Source organism: Sus scrofa, chromosome 12 (genome assembly GCF_054392235.1).
Source record: "Sus scrofa isolate SSC_HxYL_T2T_F1_AM1 chromosome 12, Sscrofa_HxYL_maternal_Yorkshire_Landrace_v2.0, whole genome shotgun sequence".
In the NCBI taxonomy this organism is placed as follows: Eukaryota; Metazoa; Chordata; class Mammalia; order Artiodactyla; family Suidae; genus Sus; species Sus scrofa.
This window is the reverse complement of record NC_139394.1, coordinates 46398462-46421797: the sequence shown is the minus strand read 5'-3', so window position 1 is coordinate 46421797 and position 23336 is coordinate 46398462. Positions and strand designations below refer to the sequence as shown.

Sequence of the window (23336 nt, the reverse complement as noted above, 5' to 3'; positions counted from 1 at the left end):
GGATTTTTAACCCACTGTGCCACAGCGGGAACTCCGGTTTTTACATTTTTGATGGTTAAAAAGCAAGAATATTTTGTGACAGATGCAAATGATATGAAATTCACATTTCAGTGTTCCTAAAAATGGTTTATTGGAACCCAGCCACAAACATTCATTTTAAGTATCGTCTCTGTCTGCTTTCATGCTCAAATGGCAGAGTTGAGTGGTTGTGTCGTCTCGTAAGACCGTCTGGTCTGCAATGCCTAAAACGTTTACCTTCTGACCCTTTACGGAAACAGTTTTCTGCCCCTGCTGAATGGTGTGCAGCCACCTAGAGGTGGAGTAGTTAGTGGACAGCTAAAGCACGTGCATCTTCAGCTCTTCTGGATGGTGTGAAATTGCTTTCCAAGGTGGGAGAACCAAGGAGTGTTCAGGTTTTCTGTAAGTTTTCTTCTTTTTCTTTTTACAGGTGTAAAGAGGATGCCTCTGACTGCAGATAAACCCAGATGACAAGCTAGCAAATGACCCTAATTTGTTCCATGGCTCAGCCCTAACTGACCGGATTGCAGCACCCCAGCTCCTTGCCTGCCTCTGACTCAGGCAGGACATCCTTGTCCCGTGGAACATCTGGCTCTCAGTTCCTGAATCTCCCGGCAGGGGGACTGTGGCTCTTATCATTACGGATTTGCACCATGGTCTCAGCAGTACCTTTGCGGCAGGCAGCCTGGTTGCTGTTTCTAGAGCTGAGCCACGGCCAGCCCCTTCCCACCTGGCCTCTCTGCACTTCTTTGCTCTCCTCCTGGCTGCACGAGGAGCCCATGCAGGGGAGGAAAAATGCACAGGTGATGGGCCAGGCTGCACCCCGCCTTGGGCTTGCTGGGCTGCTCTCCGTAGGTATGAGTCCCCTGCATCTGGCCAGACCAGGAAGTAAGTTCCAGTGTCCTCTGCCTTTCTCCATGCCACAGAGGGGATAAGCCCACAGGGCACCTGTTTCCAGCCCCACTTGCTCTGGCATCGGCTACTTTTACGAACCCCCCAGGCCCCGCCACAGAGCTCAATCAGCAGATCCATCTCCACTCTCGGTGTCTCTCTCCCTCTAGATTTCTCCTATGATATTCTGGTCCCTTACAGCTTGGCAGTGTTCATCCTTGGTTCTTGGTGCCTAATTAAAATGAGTGATTTAATAAATCACCAGGGAGTCCCTAGGCAGGCGCTGGCGCCCTCTCCCATTCCCCCTAGGGTAGGATGGAGGAGGCAAGAAGAAGGCGCATGGACTTGAACTCTCTAGGGGCTTTGTTTGGCATTCACTCACTCTGCAAATACCTATTAAGCGTCGATTACGTACCAGTGTCTGGGTCAGGCCCTGAGAAGATAGTGAGAAATAAGAAGACAGGGCCACATACTTGTTTTTTCCTCCACCCACTTGGTGGTGAGGTCTGGCCCGAGATGGACGGTTTTCCAGGACTGATTTCTGTACACGTAGCTTTGGTTGGCTGTGCAGACCTTCTGCTGCTGTGCTCTCATCCCAGCCAGGGTGCCTTTCCTACCAGTTGTCTCTTTCACCCTTGAGCTTGCTTGACCTTTTGAATTTAGCCCTTGAGCTTTTAAAGGCTCCTTCCCCAGAAGCCAGCCCTGGAGCTGTAATTCTCCCTCCACCCCACCCCTGTCCTGAGCCCTGATCTGGCTTGTTCTCAACCCCTTGCCCTAGACTCAAAGAAAGTGGCTATTTTTGAAGGACAAGTATTGAATTTAGGGGCAAGTGTAGCTAATATAATGAGATTAAACTTTCTGGAATAACACCATTGCCTTTTTTTATATATATAATGATTTTTATTTTTTTCCATTATAGCTGGTTTACAGTGTTCTGTCAATTTTCTACTGTACGGCATGGTGACCCAGTTACACATACATGTATGCATTCTTTTTTCTCACATTCTCGTGCTCCATCATAAGTGACTAGACAGAGTTCCCAGTGCTACACAGCAGGATCTCATTGCTAATCATTGCCTTTTTATACAGTAAATTGACTTCCTTTGATGGAGAAACTGAGTGATAACTAAAAGCCAGCTTCCTTGGAGAAAGGGAGGATTCACCAGGAGAAGCGTAAGTTTTGACTTATTTTTCAGAACGTTGAAGGAACCAGAATTAGGTGTGAGCATCCTCTCCTACCACCTCTGCCTTCCTTTCTGTTTCCTCCACCAAGCCCGACTCCTTCCATCCTCTGAGCCGGATAAATGCTCACTTGGGAGCTTGATGATCCATGTACCCTCCCGTGAACCCCGTGCAAGAAGGCAGAGACTTGTACTCGGAGTCGGTTCTGAGCTCAGGGGCTCCGCGTGGGAGCCTTGGCAGGATGCCGGCGATCTGGGATCTGGGTTTTAGATCCAGTGGAGAGGCTCAGATTCCCATCATTCCTCAGGGTGGCATGTCCTTGGGTTTTAGGTGCTTAGCCTTAGGACTTGGCATTTAGAGTGTTAGTTCTCTGCATAGGTTAACATATCAACATCCTTGTCGACCTTTAATCATGAAAGATGGTCTTGGCATCACCGTGGGACAGATTCTGTATTACAAGATTGCTTTCTTTGCTCAGGGGGGTTGGATGGCGTTTTCTCCGCTTTAAACCCTCAAGAGCAGCCATCTTCACCTCCTTTGACTCATATGTTCTTGGGCGTGTAGTGGAGGGTGGGCAAAGATGCTGGGTTTTTTTTTAAAAAAGCAAAAGTTGATATGCTCCATTCTTCAGATCCTTGTGTTGAGCAAACGCCAGATGTTCGCTTTTGCTGTATGTAAAATGTGTGTGTGTGTGTGTGTGTGTGTGTGTGTAGCGGGGGAAGCATAGCACAGGCTCTCAAGCATCTTTGACATGGAACCATAAGGCGCTTTGGCAATGTTTGTGATTTCCAGTGAAAATCTTAACTAAGAATACAAGTTAGGAGTTCCCAGTGTGGTTCAGTGGGTTAAGAACCCGACAAAGTATCCATGAGGATGCGGATTCGATCCCTGGCCTCGCTGAGTGGGTTAGGGCTTCAGCTTTGCCATGAGCTGCGGTGTAGGTTGCAGATGCGGCTCGGATCCTGCATTGCTGTGGATGTGGAGTAGGCGGGCAGTTGTAGGTCCCATTCACCCCTTAGCCTGGAAACTTCCATAGGCTGCAGGTGTGGCCATAAAAAAAGAATGCAGGTGAGCCTAGGCAGGCAGTGCATTGACTGGGACCTGTCTGTGGCCCTTAGCACATCAGAGCAAGGAGAGCTAACATTATGAAGCACTTTCTGGATGCTTTCTCTCACTTGAAAGTCACGCGGCTCCTAATACACTTGCAGTTATCATCCCTGTTGATAATTAGGCCACTGCAGAGGTTTGAATTCAGGTCAGATTTGCATCAAAGCTCTGTAATCCCCGCTCCATCTTGACTGGCCTGTTGCAATGACTTCTGTTTTACAATTTTCTGATAGGGAAGGGAGAGGGAGGGGGTTGGTAGATGCAAAGTAACTGTAATAACTGTTAGAATGGATAAGCAGTGAGACCCTACTGCGTAGCACAGGGAACAATATCCAATCTCTTGGGACAGACCATGATGGAAGATAATAGAAAAAAAGCTATATATAGGTATGACTGGGTTACTTTGCTGTACAGGAGAAATTGGCACAACATTGTAAAGCAACTCTATTTTAAAAAAATGAAAAATATGCCTCACAGTTTATACTCTGTTTCACCCTTTATAAATGCAAATAAAAGCAAATTACATGTACATTCTATAAAATGTATATGTAAAATTAAAACTCAACAATAACTGCAGGATTTGTCTAGAACTTAGATACACACAAAACAATTTTTGAGAGATACATTTATCACTGATGTTAAGAATACCAACTAATGGTGCTGATAAAATATATACCTTTTTTAAAAAAATAAAATTTTCTGACAGACACGTTTCTTCTGAGGATGGGCCAGAGCCCCAAATACAGGCCTGTGCATCTCCAGTACCTATTATCTCCCCCTCACTAAACCACCTGCAAAGCCCAAGATCCATAGCTGCCTCCTGGAAAGTTCTGGAAAAAATGTGATTCTCTTGTCTCAAAGGTCTCTCTGCCCTGGTGGGTTGTAGAATGAGGGCATTTTTCAGTAAATCACAGTTCCCTTGAGTTTTTTTTCCCCCCTGCTGATCCATTATGTTTTTGTTTTTTTTTTTAAGACAAATGTTTATTAAGCGCTGGCTCTATGTAAGACCATTCATTTCTCACACAGTGAAGATGAGGTAGGAATAATTATCCCCATACTATAGTTGAGGAAATGGAAGTGAGGATATTCTGTTTTTTTTTTTTTCATCTTCAAACCTTTTTCCAATGTCTATATAACTATAGATTCCATTTATTTTTATCACTGTAATTCACTTAACCTAGGGTTGTCTGATTAAACAACAAAGAATACAGATTGTCTAGATACATTGGAATTGTGGATAAACAATGAATACACTTTTTAGAATAAACCCATCCCCAACATCACGTGGGCATACTTACACTTTAAAAATATTCATTGTTTATCTGAAATTCCAATGTAGTTGGACATCTTATATTTTGCTGGAAAGCCTGACACAACAATGTTGACTGTTTTTTAAAAAAAATTCTTCCACCCCACTCCTCCTTTCTGTTCCCTTTCTGTCCCCTGGTCCCCTTTCTGCCCCATTCCAGCCTGAGGCAACTATTTTGAACTCTTAGCTTTTTACTCTGACATTTGCCTCTCTGTTGCTAAATATCAAGAAGTAACTCTACAGGTATATTATCAATTAGAGACATTATCAATTGATAATCCTGTGGTGGCAAACAAAGACGTAGCTCTCACCCCCTCCTCTGGTTTCCCTCCCTCCATCTTCCTAACGGAGTCATCATCATTTTTTAAAACAGTCGATGATGTAAACACTGGCCGCAAACACAGTGTGCTCACTGCTCAGCCAAGGATATGCCATGTCCTCTCTTGGGGCTTTTGCTTTTTACGGCCACCCCTGCAGCATATGGAAATTCCCAGGCTAGGGGTTGACTTGGAGCTGCAGTTGCCAGCCTACCGCACAGCTGCAGCAATTCGGGATCTGAACCGCATCCGTGACCTACACAGCTGCTCAGGGCAGCGCTGGATCCTTAACCCGCTGAGCAAGGCCAGGGGATCAAACGTGTGTCCTCATGGATACTAATTGGGTTTGTTACCACTGAGCCACAACAGGAAGTCCTTCGGTCATTGTTAATCGGCTCCCAGGGGATAAAATCACCCCCCAGCGGACAGCCCCTCCGGCCCCACTGAACAGCATGAATCTGGCCCTTGGCGCTTCTCTAGCCGTTTGGGAGGGAAACTGATTTGGGGTCCAAGGGGAGGAAGTCTTTCCTCCCCACCCTGCCCCCTGGCATCGTGGGAGAGCTCTGCTGGGACCCCTGATCACCGCCTAGGGAGGGTGGCTCTCAGGCAGCTGGGGGAAGGTGGCAGAGGGAGGAAAGCCAGGCCTTCTGAGAGGTACTTACCATCTCCCATTTCACAGATGCTCCAGGTTGACCATACTCCTAGAACCAACTATGGTTTCTCTTCCATGCCCCATAAGGAGCCCCACACAGTGTTCACGCTGTTGCTCTGAGCCCCTGAGCAGTAATGTCAGAGGGCTCCTGGTAGGCACAAGATGAGTGTGTTAATATCAAGTTATGTTCTGGAAAGTTAGAGCTGGTCCCTGCCCTGACTCTTACTTATTAGCATGGGCCCCAAAGCAATTTGCGTTGCCTTTGGGGCTTTTTGTCCCCAGATTCATAAAATGAAGATGCCAGACTCTACCTGTGATGAGAAATCTTCTACTCTCTCCATCAGCCTCCCTACACCCCAACCTTGAGACTCAAACAGCAAATCAAGCTGTTTACAGGTCATATTTATTTTAATTAAAAACTAGAGTAGTGGGAGTTGCTTGGTGGTCTAGGGGTTCAGGATCGGGCGTTGTCACTGCTCTGGCTCAGGTCACTGTTCTGGCTTGAGTTCCATCCCACCCAGGCCTGGGACCTTCTGTATGCCTTAGGGGCAGCCAAAAAAAAAAAAAGGTGTTTTATTGAGTTCCACGGAGGAATGGAGAAATATATCCTTAAAACCTGTTCCATTTACAGGGAAGATGTTAACAAAAATGACGTTTTTAGCCCCTAAAATGTGAATATCTCGCTTTTTTGAAAAGCAGCAACATGGTGACATTATCCTAAAATTACACTGTGAGCCCTAAGGCAACATAAGTTTGGCCACAGGTAAAGCATTACTGGGCGTGGTCTCAATTGTATCTTAGGTCTGACGTTGCTTTTCTGTGCAAGGAGAGCGCCCCCTAGTGTGAATCCTTAAGCTCCACCAAGGCCCAGTGTGCTGTAGTGGCTCCTGCAGAGAAGGGTGGAGGAGCTTTGGTACAAGACCAAGGTGCCTTTATGAAGAAAGTAACCAGAAAAACGCATTTTGGGGGCAATTTCATGAAGCAGTGATGCCTTTGCAGTCAAAGGACTTGGGTTTTGGAGTCAGACTTGGCTTCAAATCACTGCTCCCAGGCTGTCGGCCCTTGAGCGAGCAACTTTGGCCCCGTTTTCTTTATCTGTGACACCAAGCTGATTCATACCCACCTCTCAGGTTTGTTTTCACAGTAAATAAAGGAAGTGGAGGTTGGGAAAGGGAAGATGAAATTGGAAAGCCAGAGCTTGTTGATGAGGAGTTTATATACCATGCTAAAGAGTATGAACTTGACTCCAAGAACTAGGGAGCCCATGGAAGCCTGGGGGCAAAAGAGACAGGACAGCACCTGTGTTTTGGAGAGATAACTGGTGGCACTGTAGGCAGTGGGGGACTTGAGACTTTGGCGGTGGTGGTGGAATTGGAACAGATGCGGAATATTTTTTTGAAGTGGCGTTGACTTCCAGCTGATACAATATGGTAGGTCTTGAGCTGGGAGGAGATAGGGGACAGTCAGACTTGGCAACATGCGTATGTATGACTGTCAAAATGCTTTCCCATAAGCCGTCTTACCTGAGTCTCACAATTGTTTTTTGAGTGAGGTATTGTAATTATTATTCTCATTTTATATGTGAGGAGTCAGACAGGGAGGTGAAACCAAAGAACATAGTAAGTGGCCATATCAGAATATATACCTTAAGTTCTGGATTTTGCCTCTTATGTTCTGGATTTGGCTCCTGTCTCTCAGATTACATTGCCTCTCAAGATTCAGTGTGCAGTTATTGCAGAGGGAGAGGCAGGCTGGGTCCAGGGTTGGATGTATGCTGGGGCCCCGGGTTGTGCAATCTCCCTTGTTGCTAGGAGTCTCTGATAATCAGAATCCCCAGGTTGCTAGGCGACCTGGGTTGCTAAGAGTCTCAGTTTATTATAGGTCTCGGGTTGTTAGAAGCCCCGGGTTATTCAGTTTTCCAATTTGTTGAAGGCTTCATGGTTCTCAGAGATATCCGTTGTGAGAGACCCCAGGCTTCTTAGCTCTTGACCTCATCAGGTTGTGAGCCTATCCTGGTTGCTAGGAAACTCAGGATGTCAGAGGCCCTGGGTGTGGAGAGGCCTTTGGCCTTCGAAGGTCCTGGTTTCCCAGAAATCTCCATGTTTGGCATCTTCGGGGCTTCCAGGTTGCTAGGGATGTGGACTCAGATTTTTCGGTCCCGTGTCTCCCCAGAGTTGTGAGTCAGGCATGCAGTTTTCTCCCCCTGTTCAGCCTCTTTCTCTCTGGTCAGGTAGAAGGACAGCAGCTTAATGTTTTTCTCAGGCATGTCATCACAGGCAGCCTCGTTCTGCTCCCGCAGCTGCGCTGACCTGATTCATTCCACGCCTGGTTCTTACCCCTTAGGTACTGATGCCAAGGCCTTTAGAGCAGGAACTTGATATGATTCTAAATAAAGCAGATGTCGAAGCACATTTGGGTTCTGTTCATGTTCTCATCATTCACCCTCTAGCCAGCCAGTTTTAAATAATCTTCAATTAGACTTTGTGAGAAATTCCAGGGTTGACTGCCCCTCATTTCCAATTATTTTACTGGATTTGTTGGAACAGTAAAACAAGCCTGTGCATTTTTCCTTTAAAAAATTTCTCATCAAGCAGACTTGGGGTTGCCAAGGGGGAGGAAGTGGGAGGGGATGGACGGGGAGTCTGGGGTTAGTAGATGCAAACCATTACATTTAGAATGGAGAAGCAGTAAGGTCCCCTGTATGGCACAGGGAACTATATCCAGTCCCTTGGGACAGACCATGATGGAAGATAATATAAGAAAGGAATATATATACATATCTGTGTCGCTTTGCTGTACAGCAGAAATTGGCCCAACATTATAAATCTATACTCTGATAAAAATAAATAAAAACTCTTATCAAATAATTATAGATTCACAGAAAGGTGCAAAATGGTAGCGAGATGCCGTGGAGTCTTCAATTTCCCCCAGTGGCTACATCTTACAAGTCCAAGAGGATCAACGGTAGTAATTTCCTGCCTATCCAGAGGTCTCATGACTTCTGCGAGGGTCAGAGCAGCACAAACTCGGATGGGGAAAAGACCTCTGATTGGTTAAAATAAGCTCCTGCTTACCTTTGCAATATCCTTATAATTATAGGATGTGGTTGCTCTTCCCTATCTGTGGGTTTCCAGCTACCCTTGGTTGAATCCGTCAATACAGAAGGCTGAGTGTACTAGGCCGTTTTCCACAAGGGACTTGAGTATCTGCAGATTTTGGTATCTTGGTGGAACTCAAACCCCACAGATATGGAGGGACCCCTCTACTATCAGTCAGGACCTTGACATTGTGACAGTGTGTGTGTATGGTTCGGTGTCATTTTATAACACGTGCGTTTGTGTTCCTCCCATCCTGATCAAGAACCAGAACTATCCCAGCACCACAAAAATCTCCCTTGGGCTCTCCCTGTATAGTCGCATGGATCTCCCTCCCTTCCTGTGGCATATGGAAGTTCCAGGGCCAGGGATCGAATCTCAGCTGTAGCTGCAGCAACTGCCAGATCCTTAACCCACTGCACGGGGCCTGGGATCAAACCCATGTCTCTGTAGCCACCCAAGACATTGCAGTCAGATTCTTAACGCACTGCACCACCGTGGGAACTCCTTTTTTTTTTTTTTTTTTTTTTTAAATGTCTTTAAATGTAGTTTCCTAACCTTTATTCTATGCCTTCTGGGTCTCTCACTCACAGGTCAAGGACATACAGAGATAACTATAACTTACCACTTGCTCTGGAAGAGCTCACACACAGGTCTGCAGTCACGGTCACCATAAATTACACTGCAGGGTGGGAGTTCTATGACAGCATAACTCAAGGTGCTGGGACAAGAAAATAGACTGGAGGACCCAGAAGGTGGAGAGTGATGGATGAACACTTTCGGTAATAATTGCAGTGCTTCATGTTGGAGGATGACGTGGGGTTGTCTGGTGCCCAAGGAGAAGCGATTTGGGGCAGATGTGTTTGGGGATGCGTGGGCAGTTCAGAACTGCGGAAGCCCAGGGGTGGTGGCACTGCAGGAAGGAAAGTGCCAGAGATGTGGGGGGAGGCAAGAGTGTGGAGAACCACTTTGTTGATGAGCTAGTCCTGCAAGGGATGCAGATCCAGCGAAAGATCTCACCTAGAGGCAGAGCGACCCCCTGAGCAAATGATTGCAGTCCCAGGCAAGATATGCTGACAGTGCAGTTCTCGTGGTGGTGCAGTAGAAACGACTCTGACTAGGAACCATGAGGTTGCCGGTTCAATCCCTGGCCTTGTTCAGTGGGTTAAAGATCTGGCGTTGCCGTGAGCTGTGGTGTAGGTTGCAGACACGGCTCGGATCTGGTGTTGCTGTGGCTGTGGCCTAGGCTGGGGGCTACAGCTACGATTAGACCCCTAGCCTGGGAACTTCCATATGCCGCGGTTATAGCCCTAAAAAGACCAAAAAAAAAAAAAAAGATATGCTGATGGCACCAACCAGATTGGTGGCTGATTCCTAAGGAGTAAGTCCAAGAGGATCAAGGCTGTAGACTAAGTCTCTGATCATCCAGAGCTCGTGTCTTCCATGAGGGCCAACAGCAAAAACTGGGAAAAGACTTTTTTTTGCTGTTGTCTTTTTAGGGTTGCAGGTGTGGCATGTGGAAACTCCCAGGAAAAGTCTTCTTTTTTTTTTGTCTTTTGTTGTTGTTGTTGTTGCTATTTCTTGGGCCGCTCCCGCGGCATATGGAGGTTCCCAGGCTAGGGGTTGAATCGGAGCTGTAGCCACCGGCCTACACCAGAGCCACAGCAACACGGGATCCGAGCCGCGTCTGCAACCTACACCACAGCTCACGGCAACGCCGGATTGTTAACCCACTGTGCAAGGGCAGGGACCGAACCCGCAACCTCATGGTTCCTAGTCGGATTCGTTAACCACTGCGCCACGACGGGAACTCCAGGAAAAGTCTTCTGATTGCTTAAAACAAGCTCCTGCTTTCCCTTTGCAATATCCTTCAGGCCCTTTGACTCAAAACCTATTTTTTTTTTTTTTTGATTATTCAAGTATGGTTCTCAAAAGCATGCTTAGTTGGTTTCCTCTCCAGCCAAGTAAGAATCATTAAAAATGACCTTGTACGGAGTGTCTGCTTGGGGCCAGGTCCTGCGTAAGCTGCATTGCATGTTATCTCATGAATCCTTGCAATAACCCTCTGGATGGTGGTTTTCTCACGTTAAAAAGAGGATCTTGGAATTCCCGTCATGGCGCAGTGGTTAACGAATCCGACTAGGAACCATGAGGTTGCGGGTTCGGTCCCTGACCTTGCTCAGTGGGTTAACGATCTGTCGTTGCCGTGAGCTGTGGTGTAGGTTGCAGACGCGGCTCGGATCCCGTGTTGCTGTGGCTCTGGCATAGGCCGGTGGCTACAGCTCCGATTCAACCCCTAGCCTGGGAACCTCCATATGCCGCGGGAGCGGCCCAAGAAATAGCAACAACAACAACAACAACAAAAGACAAAAAGACAAAAAAAAAAAAAAAAAAAAAAAAAGAGGATCTTGAGGTTCAGCCAGGCTAACTAACCCACCAGGGTTACAGAGCTAGTAAATTCTGAGACAGCAGGACCCCAGCACAGATCTGGCTGCTCTCAGGCAGCTGCCCTGTGCTGCGGAAGGCACACGTCATCAGAGGGGAGGGAAGACAGTCAGCCGGTCGTGGCACCACAGCAAGGAAGGGAGTCATGGGAACTGAGGAACCTGATGACTGTTAAATGATTTTTCTACCAACTTCACATGAGGAGTGAGTCAGTCCAACTACTAGGATGAGTATATATAAATGCACAAAAATTTGGTTCGGAGTTCTCGTTGTGGCTCAGTGGAAACGAATCTGACTGGCATCCATGAGGACGTGGGTTTGATCCCTGGCCTCGCTCAGTGGGTTAAAGATCTGGTGTTGCCATGAACTGTGGTATAGGCCGCAGATGTGGCTCAGATCCTGAGTTGCTGTGGCTGTCGTAGGCCGGCAGCTGTAGCTCTGCTTTGGCTCCTTAGCCTGGGAACCTCCATATGCTGCACGTGTGGCCCTAAACACACACACACACACACACACACACACACACACACACACACACACAAAGAATTTTGGTTAGAACAGTGGTTCTTCCTTTGGGTAGCACTTTGGAATCACGTGGAAGTGTTAAAAAAAAAATGCCTGGGCCCTGCCCCCCAGGGATTTGGATGTTATTCGTCTAGAGTGGGGGCCAGACATCAGTATTTTTTCTGAAATGCAGCCAGGACTGAGAACCGGGAATGTAGGAGATGCTTCAGGAGAACTTAAACTTGAAGGGAGCCTGCAGGGGATCGCTGCTGGTTTGCGGCCAAGATCCGAGCTGGCTTTGGGGAAACAGGAAAGACTTGTGCTGAGATCAGCAGAGAAATAAAGACCCACCGATCAGCAACCTGGACCTTGTCCGCCCTCGTAACTGTTTCTTTTGAGCTACTGTTTCCTATTCTCCATTTACAAGTGAAAGCCAAGTGGGAAATAACACACCATGCAATAAAATAAAAATAAGCTAAAAGATTACTCAATAAAAAGAAGTGATAAAATAGTAAAAGCGGACTGATGCAGTAAAACCCCAAAACTCAATGAGACAGAATCACCACCCAGGGCCAGATAATAAAAACAATAGCCAAGATGTGCGGATAAGCATCTTCACACCTGGGGACAGTGGAAGAGGGTTATTCCTATTTTACAGAGGAGCAAAATGAGGCTTGGGGAGATGAAGTCCCGAGGTTCCAGGGGGTGGGACAGGATAGTGGCTCCATTGAAGAGATGATGAAATGGCATCAAGACCAAACAGCCAGTCACGGGCAGAGCAAGACTGAACTCAGGCTTTCTATCTCAAGTTCAAACAAAGGCTTAAGCTTTGGCTGAACACTGCAATCCTCTGGCGGAGCTTTTTTTTTTTTTTTTTTTTTTTTTTTGCTATTTCTTTGGGCTGCTCCGGCGGCATATGGAGGTTCCCAGGCTAGGGGTCGAATCAGAGCTGTAGCCACAGGCCTACGCCAGAGCCACAGCAACGCGGGATCCGAGCCGCGTCTGCAACCTACACCACAGCTCACGGCAACGCCGGATCATTAACCCACTGAGCAAGGCCAGGGACCGAACCCGCAACCTCATGGTTCCTAGTCGGATTCGTTAACCACTGCGCCACGACGGGAACTCCAGGGGGGGAGCTTTTAAGAAACACTCATGCTGAGAGTTACCATTGAGGCAGAGCAGGAATGAATCTGACTAGTATCCTTGAGGACATGGGTTTGATCCCTGGCCTCACTCAGTGGATCGGGGATCTGGTGTTGCTGTGAGCTGTGGTGTAGGTCCCCTGATGCTAAAGAGACATTTCTCCAAAGAAGACATACAGGTGGCCAACAGGCACATGAAAAGATGGCCAACATCACTAATCATTAGGGAAATGCAAATCAAAACCCCAATGAGATACCACCTCACACCTGTCAGGATGGCCATTATTTTTTAAAAAAGATGTTCAGTCACTTGTGATAGAACATAATAGCTGTCGTGGCGCAGCGGAAATGAATCCAACTAGGATCCCTGGCCTTGATCAGTGGGTTAAGGATCTGGCGTTGCCGTGAGCTGTGGTGTAAGTCACAGACGCAGCTTGGATCTGGCGTTGCTGCGGCTGTGGTGTAGGCTGGCGGCTACAGCTCCGATTAGACCCCTAGCCTGGGAACCTCCATAGGCCACGGGTGTGGCTCTAAAAAGACCAAAAAAAAAAAAAAAGGGGGGGGGGATAGAATATGAGGAAAAGAATAGATATATAGGTATAACTGGGTCACTTTGCTATACAGCAGAAATTGACAGAACATTGTTAAATCAACTGTAATAAAAAAATTTTAAAAACAAGCAAAAGAGAACAAGTTTGGGCAAAGGTTACAGACATTAAGCCCTTGTGCTCTGTTGGTAGGAATGCCAAATGGTGAAGCTGCTATGGAAAACCGAATCCTCAAAATGTTGAAAATAGAACTGAGCAGACGATCCAGCAATTCCACTTCTGGGTATTTATCCAAAAGAATTGAAAATCAGAATCTTGACGAGATATTAGCATTCGTATGTTCACTGCAGCATTATTCATAATCGCCAAGATGTGGAAACAACCTATACTCCTATTAGACGAATGGATAGAGAAAGTCTGGTTCATGCACCCAGTGGTAGACTATGCAGCCTCAGCAAAGAAGGAGACTTGCCATGGAATTAAGTCACTTTCACTGGGTCACCCAGCTGGCAGTCCCAAGCTTGTGTTCACACTCAGTTCAGCCTGATGGCAAAGTCTGTGCTCTCGCTGCTGTGTCACGTGGCTTCCAGGCAGGGGTCTCTGGGCGCGTAGATGTTGGGGTGTGTGTCACATGTCCTTCTACTTCATGGCCCTGTCCTGAAAGCTTTAGGGTCCGCAGCATCAACTTTGTCCCAGGCTTGTCCACACCGAACTGTCATTGTCCAGCTGGAGAAAGGGGGCGGTTTATGGCTCAGCATTAAGGAAGCAGAACTTTCTGCCAGTCAAAGGAGTTTGACGGTGAGGTAGGCTGCCTGGGGAGGCAGAGGGCACCCCCGGCCACCAGCATCATCACCCAGTAACCACTGGGAGAGTCTGTTGGGATGAGAAGAGTCTTCCTTTAAAGTATTGCGCGAGTATGGGGATTCCCATTGTGGCACAGTGGAAACGAATCTGACTGATATCCATGAGGATGCAGGTTTGATCTCTGACCTCGATCAGTGGGTTAAGGATCCGGCGTTGTCATGAGCTGTGCTGTAGGTTGCAGATGCGTCTCAGATCCAGCATTGCTGTGGCTGTGGTGTAGGCCAGTGACTACAGCTCTGATTAGACCCCGAGCCTGGCAACTTCCATATGCTGTGGGTTCGGCCCTAAAATGCCACAAAAAAAAAAAAAATTGCATGTCTGGGTAGCAAGGGGCAAAAGGGGTTGATGCTCTTAATATGCCCCCAGGCCACCAGCTCAGTGGTGAAGGTGGTTCTAGAAGGTGAGCTCACAGAAACGGGGAGTTCCGGAAGGGCACACCTCAGTCTGGAGCCTGCCCTTTCCCATCGTTCTTTTAAAGCTGGGTGCCTGGGGCCGCAGTATCATGGGGGGTGTCCTGAGCTGAAGTAGGGCCACTGCTGTTACTGCCACTGTCGCTGCTGAGTCAGCGCTGGTGGGGACGACACCTGATCAGTGAGCCCCCTTTCCCCTCTTCCTGCAGCTGTTAACCAGGGCTCCGGGCTGGTCTGGCTAGAGAGGGGCATGAAAAAGGAAGGCAGTGGTCCGAGATGGGGTCGGGGGGTTCCTGGGCTGGTGCGGGGTGGGGTGGGGGGAGTTAAAAGAGGGAGAGGGGAGGCCATGCCCGCAGGTCTCTGGTCTCTGAATCACCAGTCCTGACTTTTCCTCTAGACCCGCTGTGAAAGGCTGAGAATGAAATTACTTTTAAGTTATGCGGCTACCGCCCCAAAAGTATCAAAACCAGCCTCTGGATAGCAGTCTGCTTGGTTTCTTCAATTCTAAAGGGGAGATCTTCATCCTACCCCCTCTTGAATTGTTGAGAGGATTAGAGGAGATTAAGTTAGAAACCATCCAGGAAAGAGCCAGCTCGGTGTCTGCCAGATTTTTCAGAACTCAGGAGGGGGTCTTCCCCCCTCTAACTGCCCCCGAACTTTGAGAGGGGCTCATGCTCTTGTAGTCGCGATGTCAACGTACTTTGGTCTTAAGATGCACCCACTGAACACACACTCTGTGCCAGCAGCTCAGCTTGACTCTTAGGCTAAGAAGAGAAATAGAGCACCACTGTTCTTTGGAAGTTCACCTTGTAGCGGGAAAGAACTAATACATCTGAGAGTCTAGTGTGGCAGTGGAAGGGGAGAACCACGGGGCGCTTTGGGAGTGTTGGGGGGCGGCGGTGGCCTCCTGGGGGCGTCTCGCTGGGGAACTCACCTCTGATGTGACCTTTGAAGTAGGAGGGAGAGTGAAGTGTGTAAAGGAATGGAGAGGCTTCCTGTCTAGACAGCGGGAGTATCATGAGTGAATCCAATGGCATCACTGGATCTTAATGTGTAAGTGAGGGGAGGGCAGCAAGCCTGGGTCATGAGGGTCCTTGTGGACCCTGCTTAGAAGCAGTGAGGAAAGAAGTTATCAAAAGACACCACAGGGCCAGGCTTCTTGCTTCAACCATTCACACTGGTGAATGTGTGTAGAATTGTTTGGGAGAAACGTCAGGATTGGGTAGAAGGAAGCCACCAGCACGCGAGGAGAGTGGTCTGAACCAAGGGAAAGACGTTGCTCCTGGAGGGCGGGTGGACTCAACAACGGCATATTGAGATTGATTGATGGGGGATGGATGAAAGATGTAGCCATGGAGACAAGGACAAAAGAATGACATTCATATTTCTAGTTTGGATAAATGGGTTTAAACCAAAAGACATAATGAGTTTAAATGCAAGAATATTTTGAACCCTGAAAGGGAAAATATTAAAAGAAAAAGCAGATTTTGGAGTTATCTTGGGGCTCAGTGAGTTAAGAATCCAGTGTTGTCAAGGCAGTGGCTTGGCTCACTGCTGTGGCATGGGTTCGATCCCTAGCCAGGGAACTTTCACATGCTGAAGGTACAGCCAAAAAAAAAGAGAGCAGATTTTAGTGGTAGCATTTGTTCTGTTTTGGACATGCTTACTTTGAGGTGACTGCCATATCCATGCAGAGATATCCAGGAAGCAGTTACCTGTGTGGGCTGCTGCTCCTGGGAAGATGTAATGCAAGCCATCATCCTGCAGGGGGCAGTAGGTATAGACATGCTTAGGCATCCTGCAGGCTGCCCAGAGGGTATCTTGTAGTGGAAGAGAGGAGGGCTCAAGGGAGAAGGGCCTAGGAAACACATCTGCATTTAAGACCTAGGCAGATGGAGTACCAACTAGTATCCACGAGGACATGGGTTCGATCCCTGGCCTTGCTCAGTGGGTTAAGGATCTGGCGTTGTCATAAGCTGTGATGTAGGTCGCAGATATGGCTCAGATCCTGTGTTGCTATGGCTGTGATATAGGCTGGCAGCCGTAGCTCTGATTTGACCCCTAGCCTGGGAACCTCCGTATGCTATAGGTGTGGCCCTACAAAAAAAAAAAAAAAAAAAAAAAAAGAAAGAAAGAGGAGTTCCTGTCGTGGCACAGCAGAAACGAATCCGACTAGGAACCATGAGGTTGCGGGTTCAGTCCCTGCCCTTGCTCAGTGGGTTAACGATCCAGCATTGCCGTGAGCTGTGGTGTAGGTTGCAGATGCGGCTCGGATCCAGCGTTGCTGTGGCTCTGGCATAGGCCAGTGGCTACAGCTCCGATTGGACCCCTAGCCTGGAAACCTCCATATGCCGCGGGAGCGGCCCAAAGAAATAGCAAAAAGACAAAGAAAAGACCAGGGCAGAAGTGGATTCCACCAAGGGGAAATGGAAGAAATAGCTTGCAAGGAAGGGAACATCATGGAAGCCAGAGAGAGGCAAGAGTTTCAACAAGGAGGCGCGGGCGGCAGTGTGCAAGGCTGCAGGGAGCAGATGAGGGTCCATTGGACTGAGAGGAACAGTGTTAAGCTGGTGGTTGTGGTGGCGACCCTATATTTCACTGGGTTGAAAAATGGGAGGCGAGAAAACCGTAGATTTCCCACAGAAGTTTAGATGAGAAGAGAGGGAGAGGGATGGCTCGGTATAGATAAGGAGTCCAGGGAAGGTATTTTTAGAAGCCGGAGGCCTAGGCGGGTTGGTACCTGCAGAGACGGTGGGAGCTGGTGAAGAGGTGATGCTGGCAGTGCTGAGAGCATGGAAGTGGCTAGTGGGACAGGGCTGAGAGATGGGAAATGATGACATGCTGAGCTGGGAGGAAAGATGGGCTCCCTAAGTGTAGAGGCACCTCCTCTATGAGCCAACTGATGCGCTTGTGAGTGGGATGAAGGGAAAGCAGAAAGAGGAAGGAAATTTCACCTGTGATCACCTTGTTTTTCTCAGTGAGGCAGGAGGTGAGGTGAGAGAGGGCAGGGAGGGGGCTTGAGGATGGTAGTGACGGTGGTGCATACCCTCTGAGGAAAATGAAACAGAGAAAACGCTGACCCAAGCCTTAGCGCCAGTGCCAGCCACACTGCAAAAGAGAAACCACGACCAGCCTTGTTCTTGTGCAAAGAGTCCGCTTCTCTCTGTGCCTTTCCTTTCTCACTCTTCCTCGCCACAGCGGGGTGAGGCAGGTGTTCTTCATTTCCTCATTTTCTAGAGGAAGAAAATGAGGCTGGGGAAGGGGCCAGGTCAGAGGTGTAACACACAGAGGCAGGGTTCCCGCTGAGACAAGGCTTATTGCAAAGCACACCCTTGTCATCTCAGGGCCAGGGGCTGCACATCGGCAGGACCACCCACTCCCGAGGCAGGCTGTGTTTCGTCTTTGGACTCTATGAAGGTGGAGGGCAAGTGTGTGTGTGTGGGGGGGCGGTGAGATGGTGAGAGACGTGGAAGGTATGTCAGAGGCATTCGGGGACAGATGCGAGGCTGCGGACGTCGGGGGTTGTGCAAAGACGGGATGCAGGGATGACACAGCCGTGGGAGCGGGTGGCTGAGACAGAGTGGAGGCCAAGGTCACAACCAGGTGTGAATGTTCTTCATGACCTTGGGGACTGGCCTGCCGAGCCAGGGATGAGAGGAGTGGAGGGCAAACCCACCGGGGGAGGCGTGGGGGTGGGGGGGTGAGGCAAGCTTCGAGGGGGCGGGGCTTTCCAAGGTGATGGTTTAGAAGCCTTCCGGTGGCGGGGGCGTGGAGGAGAGTTTCACCCCCGCCTCGGGGGAGCGCTGAGTGTGGGAGGAAACAGCAGCCCCCTCTTGAGAAACTGCAGGGTGGCAGGGCCCCGGGGGAGACGTGGCTTCAGTTCAGGCCAGGACAGGGCGGCTCAGGGCTAGAAGAGAGCTTCCAAGGCACCGGGGCAGAGGGAGTGATTTACACTCACGCTGCTCGGCTGTTCCCTCTGGGAACGTCTGCTCGTGGCCATACCCCAGTGGAGCTCTGGAGTCCCATAAACTGGTTTAGTTGTAAAATCTTGGGCTTCAGGATTTAGGAATGCATGGCATGTCTGGAGCTCAAAATATATTTGCCTCCCTTCCTTTCCCCTCTTCTTTTCTTAGCCTCCAGGGCAAGGGTTACAGAGAAGGATTGGAAGGGAGGGGTCCTGGCTGGGGAATCCTGTCCTGGCTCTTGGAGGCATGGGTGATGCGTTATCACCTGCGTGGGAGCAGGTTGGCAGGGCGGGAGTCTTGTTCGACTTGCCAGTTCCGTGCAGGTCCTGCTTCCCTTCTTCTTCCCAGAGGGAGCCTTCAGTGAGTGGATCCCTCAGGGCTGTTGAGCCGCCTGTCCTCTCAAAGCGCAGCTCTGAGCCAGTGTGGCAGGGGCTCCGCCTCTGCTGCCCGCATGGAAGCCCGGAGCCGGGCTCCCAGGAGGCGGCTGTGCCCACCCGGGATCGTGTTGTTGACCTTGGCCTCTCTGCTCAGCTGTCTGCTCACCTCCGGCCAGGCCAAGGTCTACAGTCGCTGCGAGCTGGCCAGACTGCTCCAGGATGTAGGCTTGGATGGATTCCGAGGATACAGCCTGGCTAACTGTGAGGACCCCACCTCCCTGGATGGCCTCAGGCTCCCTCTCCCCCTCCCTCCTTATCCCTCAAGCAGTGTGGCTCTGATGGCTTTCAGAGCCTCAGTTCCTCTTTGTAAAATAAGGATTCTCTTGGAGTTCCCGTTGTGGCTCAGTGGTTAATGAATCCGACTGGGAACCATGAGGTTGCGGGTTCGGTCCCTGGCCTTGCTCAGTGGGTTGGGGATCCAGCGTTGCCATGGGCTGTGGTTTGGGTCACAGATGCGGCTCAGATCCCATGTTGCTGTGGCTCTGGCATAGCCTGGTGGCTACAGCTCCGATTGGACCCCTAGCCTGGGAACCTCCCTGTGCCGCGGGAGTGGCCCCAGAAAAGGCAAAAAGACCAAAAAAAAAAAAAAAGGATTCTATTTATTTACAGGCAGATCAGAATCACCCTTTACTTTCTCCCCCGCTGGGAAAGTTGAGAGCGGAAGGCAAAGGATCATTTTTGTACCCTAACCTGAGTCCAAATCCTGACCACCAGGATCAGACAGTCCCGACAAAGTTTAGGGCAAACTGAGCAAAGTGATGAGACCAAACTCTTCAGGCTGGAGGAAGGACAGCCTCACCTGGACTCATTTCTTCTCAAGTTCCAGCACCCTCTCTAGGTCTCACCAGTGCCTTCCTGGGCCTGTCTCTAAAGACGGAGCTCTTATTCATTCATTCCACCCACATTTCTTGGGTCCTACTATGTGAGACAGCGGGAAGATTCCTGGCCCGGGGCCTCAGGAGGCCAGTGGTCCAGTCCTGCCTCTTGTTATTTGGTTGCTGTCTGACTTACCTGGAGTAAGTCACTCATCCTCCCCAACCCCGACCCCAGCTTCGATGGATTCATTTTTCAAGGAGGTGGGAGGGCATCTGCCCTGATGACCTGGAAGCAGGAGTCGAGGCTCGGAGATGCTGATATGTGATGTGTGGTGAGCTCTCTGGTCTGGGCTGGCTTTGATCATGGCTCGTCTGACCTGCAGGCCTGTGTCCCCACCCTCTGCAGGGGTCTGTCTGGCTTACTTCGCAAGTGGCTTCAACACAGCTGCTGTGGACCACGAAGCAGATGGAAGCACCAACAGTGGCATCTTCCAGATCAACAGCCGGAAGTGGTGCAGAAATCTCAACCCCAGTGTCCCCAACTTGTGCCAGATGTACTGCTCTGGTAGGCTGGGCTTGCATGTGCCTGGGGCTGGCTGGGGCCGGGCCCTCACCCATGTTTGCTCCTCCTGCCTTTATGTCTGAGTGGGGACCCTCCACAGCCTGCCGGTTCCCCCAAGGAGAGTGGGGTGGGGTGATTGATGAGGGATGGTCCTTCATGAATCTGATTTGAGGTCAGAGATGGGACCTTGACCTGAGAGCCATGGGCATGGATGCGGATGGCCCCCAGGGAGTGGGGAGTGACAGAGTGAGACCTGTGCTTCCACAGGGGTCAAGAGACAAGACTGGGTTTAGGATGTAGTGTGAGTGAGTATGTGTGTGTGTGTGTAAGAGAGAGAGACATAGAGATAGACAGAAACAGACTTGGATGTCCAGCTCCATCTCCTGCTCCCTCATCGTGTTCCTCTGCCTCCTACCCCAGACTTGTTGAATCCTAACCTCAAGGATACTATTATCTGTGCCATGAAGATAGCTCAAGATCCCAAGGGGCTGGGGACCTGGTAAGTGATGCAGGCTGAGTCTCCCCAGGGCCACGTGGCCAGGCGCACAGCCAGAAACTAACCTTATCCGAGTGTCCTCTTTCTCCCAAGCTCCCTTCCATGGCCTCACAATTTAATCCTCACGGAGCCAAGCCTGGTTCTTCCAAGGCTTTCCTATGTTGGGATGCCTGCCTACAGGTCTAATAGACCAGGGTCTGGAACACCTTGTTTGTTTGTTTCTTAATGGTGGCATCTTTTTTATAAATAAACTTTTGTATAAACTCTCAAGATGTATCACAGATCAAAGAAGAGCTTCCCTGCTAGAAGCCTGGATGGGCATTCTGGAGCCTCACCCCATTAGCTTTCTCTTTTCCCACCTTGTTCCCATAAGATGGCCTTTGAAGCTATCCTCCCAGGCAAGGGAGTTGGATGAGCTTCTGTTGGGGGATTGGACTAAGATCTATGGAGCCCCTAAAGCAGTGGCCCTACAGCTTCCTGATCTCCTCTGATGAGAGTTTCCCTATGTGGAGTCTCCAGCCTCCCTTTACTCCTATATCTGGATGGGAGTCCAGCAGGAGACAGAATGTGGGGGAGGTAAAATCCTCCATAACTAAGGGTAGATACAATAGTGACAGGGCTGGCAAGGTCATTTGGAGGGCCTCAAATGTCAGCCCAAGAGCAGAAGGAAGGAGACAGACCACAGGCAGGGGTGGGGTGGGGGGAGCAGAGGGGAGGGAAGGAGCTGAAAATGACTATGAACATAGAGAAGGTCCAAGGTGGGCCTTGCCAGTGGCCCCAGCTTTGGAGATGTGTTGGTTTGAGAATAGTTGAAGCCCCAGAAACTGAATTTGGAACAAGGCAGATTCAGCAGGACATAAGGCACAGCCATAAAATCAGGAAGAGTGACTGCAGGCTGAGCTTAAGGCCTTGGGGACACCACCCTGGGATGGAGGAAACAGGTTCTTTTGAGTCAAATTGAAGAACAACTTTCTTTGGTGCTCTGGGAGTAAACCCGCAGCATGTATAACCTCTGAGAGGTGGCAGAGGCTAGTAGTGAGTAGCCCCAGAAGACAGGAAGGGTGCTGTTTATTCCTTCCAAAGGCTCACACTGAGACTTCATCCATGCCAGGCTCTGTGCTGGGTGCTGGGCTTCACACTTGACTGAGACCCAGTTCTTTGCCGTCAAGGGTCTCAATCCGATGGAAGAGACAAACCAACCATTGATCCCTTTGACATTGACATCATAGAGGACACTAGTTACCCAAGTTTGGAGCCCCTGGGACCCCAGAACCCCAGGATCTTGCTAATCTTCCTCAAGATGCTCATGTCACAACAAAACAAGGCAACGGTCCTAAAAGAGCCTATAAACTGTAGTTACCAACAACTGAAAGACCCAGGTTGGTAGCCAAAGAGAAGTAGGTGTAGGTGCTTCTGTCGTTTGCAATCTTGGACCTTAGGCAAGTAATTTTGCAACTCAGTCTCAGCTTCTCATTTGGAATATAGGGAACATGGTGTCTGCCCAAACTAACTAACTTACAGGGCTGCTGGGGGAGGGGGGCGTGGCAGATACATGTGTGCTGGATGTGACAGTGCTATGTAAACTGTAAAGGGCTGTGCACGCCTATGGTGGCAGCATTGTCAGCAGAAGGAACATGATGTAGGAAGAGAGCCTTGGACTGGGGTGCTGGACCCCAGGACTCCAGGTCTTTGCCATGGACTTCTGGGTGTCCCTGAGCAAACTGACTGTGTATTTCCATTGGTAAACTAGGGAGGTTAGACAGGAAAGTTTTTAAGGGCCATGCTCTTTCTTTTTGCACTTCTTCCAGGGGGGTTCTTTGCTGTTAACACAGCTGGCTGTCTCTCTTCCCCTCACCTCGCTTCTGATTTAGAGCCTATGCCTCCTTCCTGTTTTTCTCTGAGCAAAGACTGAAGACCGCAGCTGATTTGGTCTCTCCTCTTTCCCCTCTTCCATTCTCAGGGAGGCCTGGAGGCACCACTGCCAGGGCAAGGACCTCACTGACTGGGTCGATGGCTGTGACTTATAGGATCCTCTCTGGGAGATGTGGGTTGGTTCTCGACCCAGGCCTGGGAAGGCAAGTCAATGAATAAAATAGTTTAACATAAGCGTGGTTCTCAGCTCTCACTGTGTTTCCAGGTGGTGTGTTGGAGCTGGAAGCATCTCAGGGTTTCCTCACTGTCCCCATGGGCTGGGGTTCAGCTGACCTCCCAAAAGCCTGGGGGTGGGGTGGGGTTTGTCTCCTGGAGGCCCGGGGGAGGGGGCGTGTCAGTGCCTCCATTGCCCATGCCTGTCAGAGTTTCCCAGAGGAACCTGTTGAATATATGATTGATGCATGCAAGATGCATCCTGAATGGATGGCAGGCACTTAGCTGACCTTGGTAGAATCAGTGAGTGAATGGGTCCTGATATGGTCTTGCAGTATGGATACAGTTCATTCAGTGGTGTGGGCTGAGCACTAGCTGTCAGGCCCCAGGCTTCCCTCTAGCTGGAACCACAGCCCCTCCTGAGCCCTCAAGGGGAGATCTCTACCTCTCAGGGGGACCACTCTGGCTGCTTCTCCTCTAAATCCTGCTCAC

General features: G+C 49.6%; 1 protein-coding gene across 4 annotated transcripts; it reads left to right on the top strand.

Annotated features, from left to right (window-relative positions):
* Positions 1–448: 448 nt before the first annotated feature.
* Positions 449–22862, top strand: SPACA3 (sperm acrosome associated 3). Of its 4 annotated transcripts, XM_084982613.1 has the most exons (7): positions 449–906; positions 1999–2082; positions 9165–9353; positions 18618–19087; positions 20108–20266; positions 20684–20762; positions 22720–22862. In XM_084982613.1, the coding sequence occupies exons 4-7, from the start codon at positions 18901–18903 to the stop codon at positions 22784–22786; spliced, it is 492 nt and encodes a 163-aa protein (XP_084838739.1). In that variant the 5' UTR covers positions 449–906; positions 1999–2082; positions 9165–9353; positions 18618–18900; the 3' UTR covers positions 22787–22862.
* Positions 22863–23336: the final 474 nt, after the last annotated feature.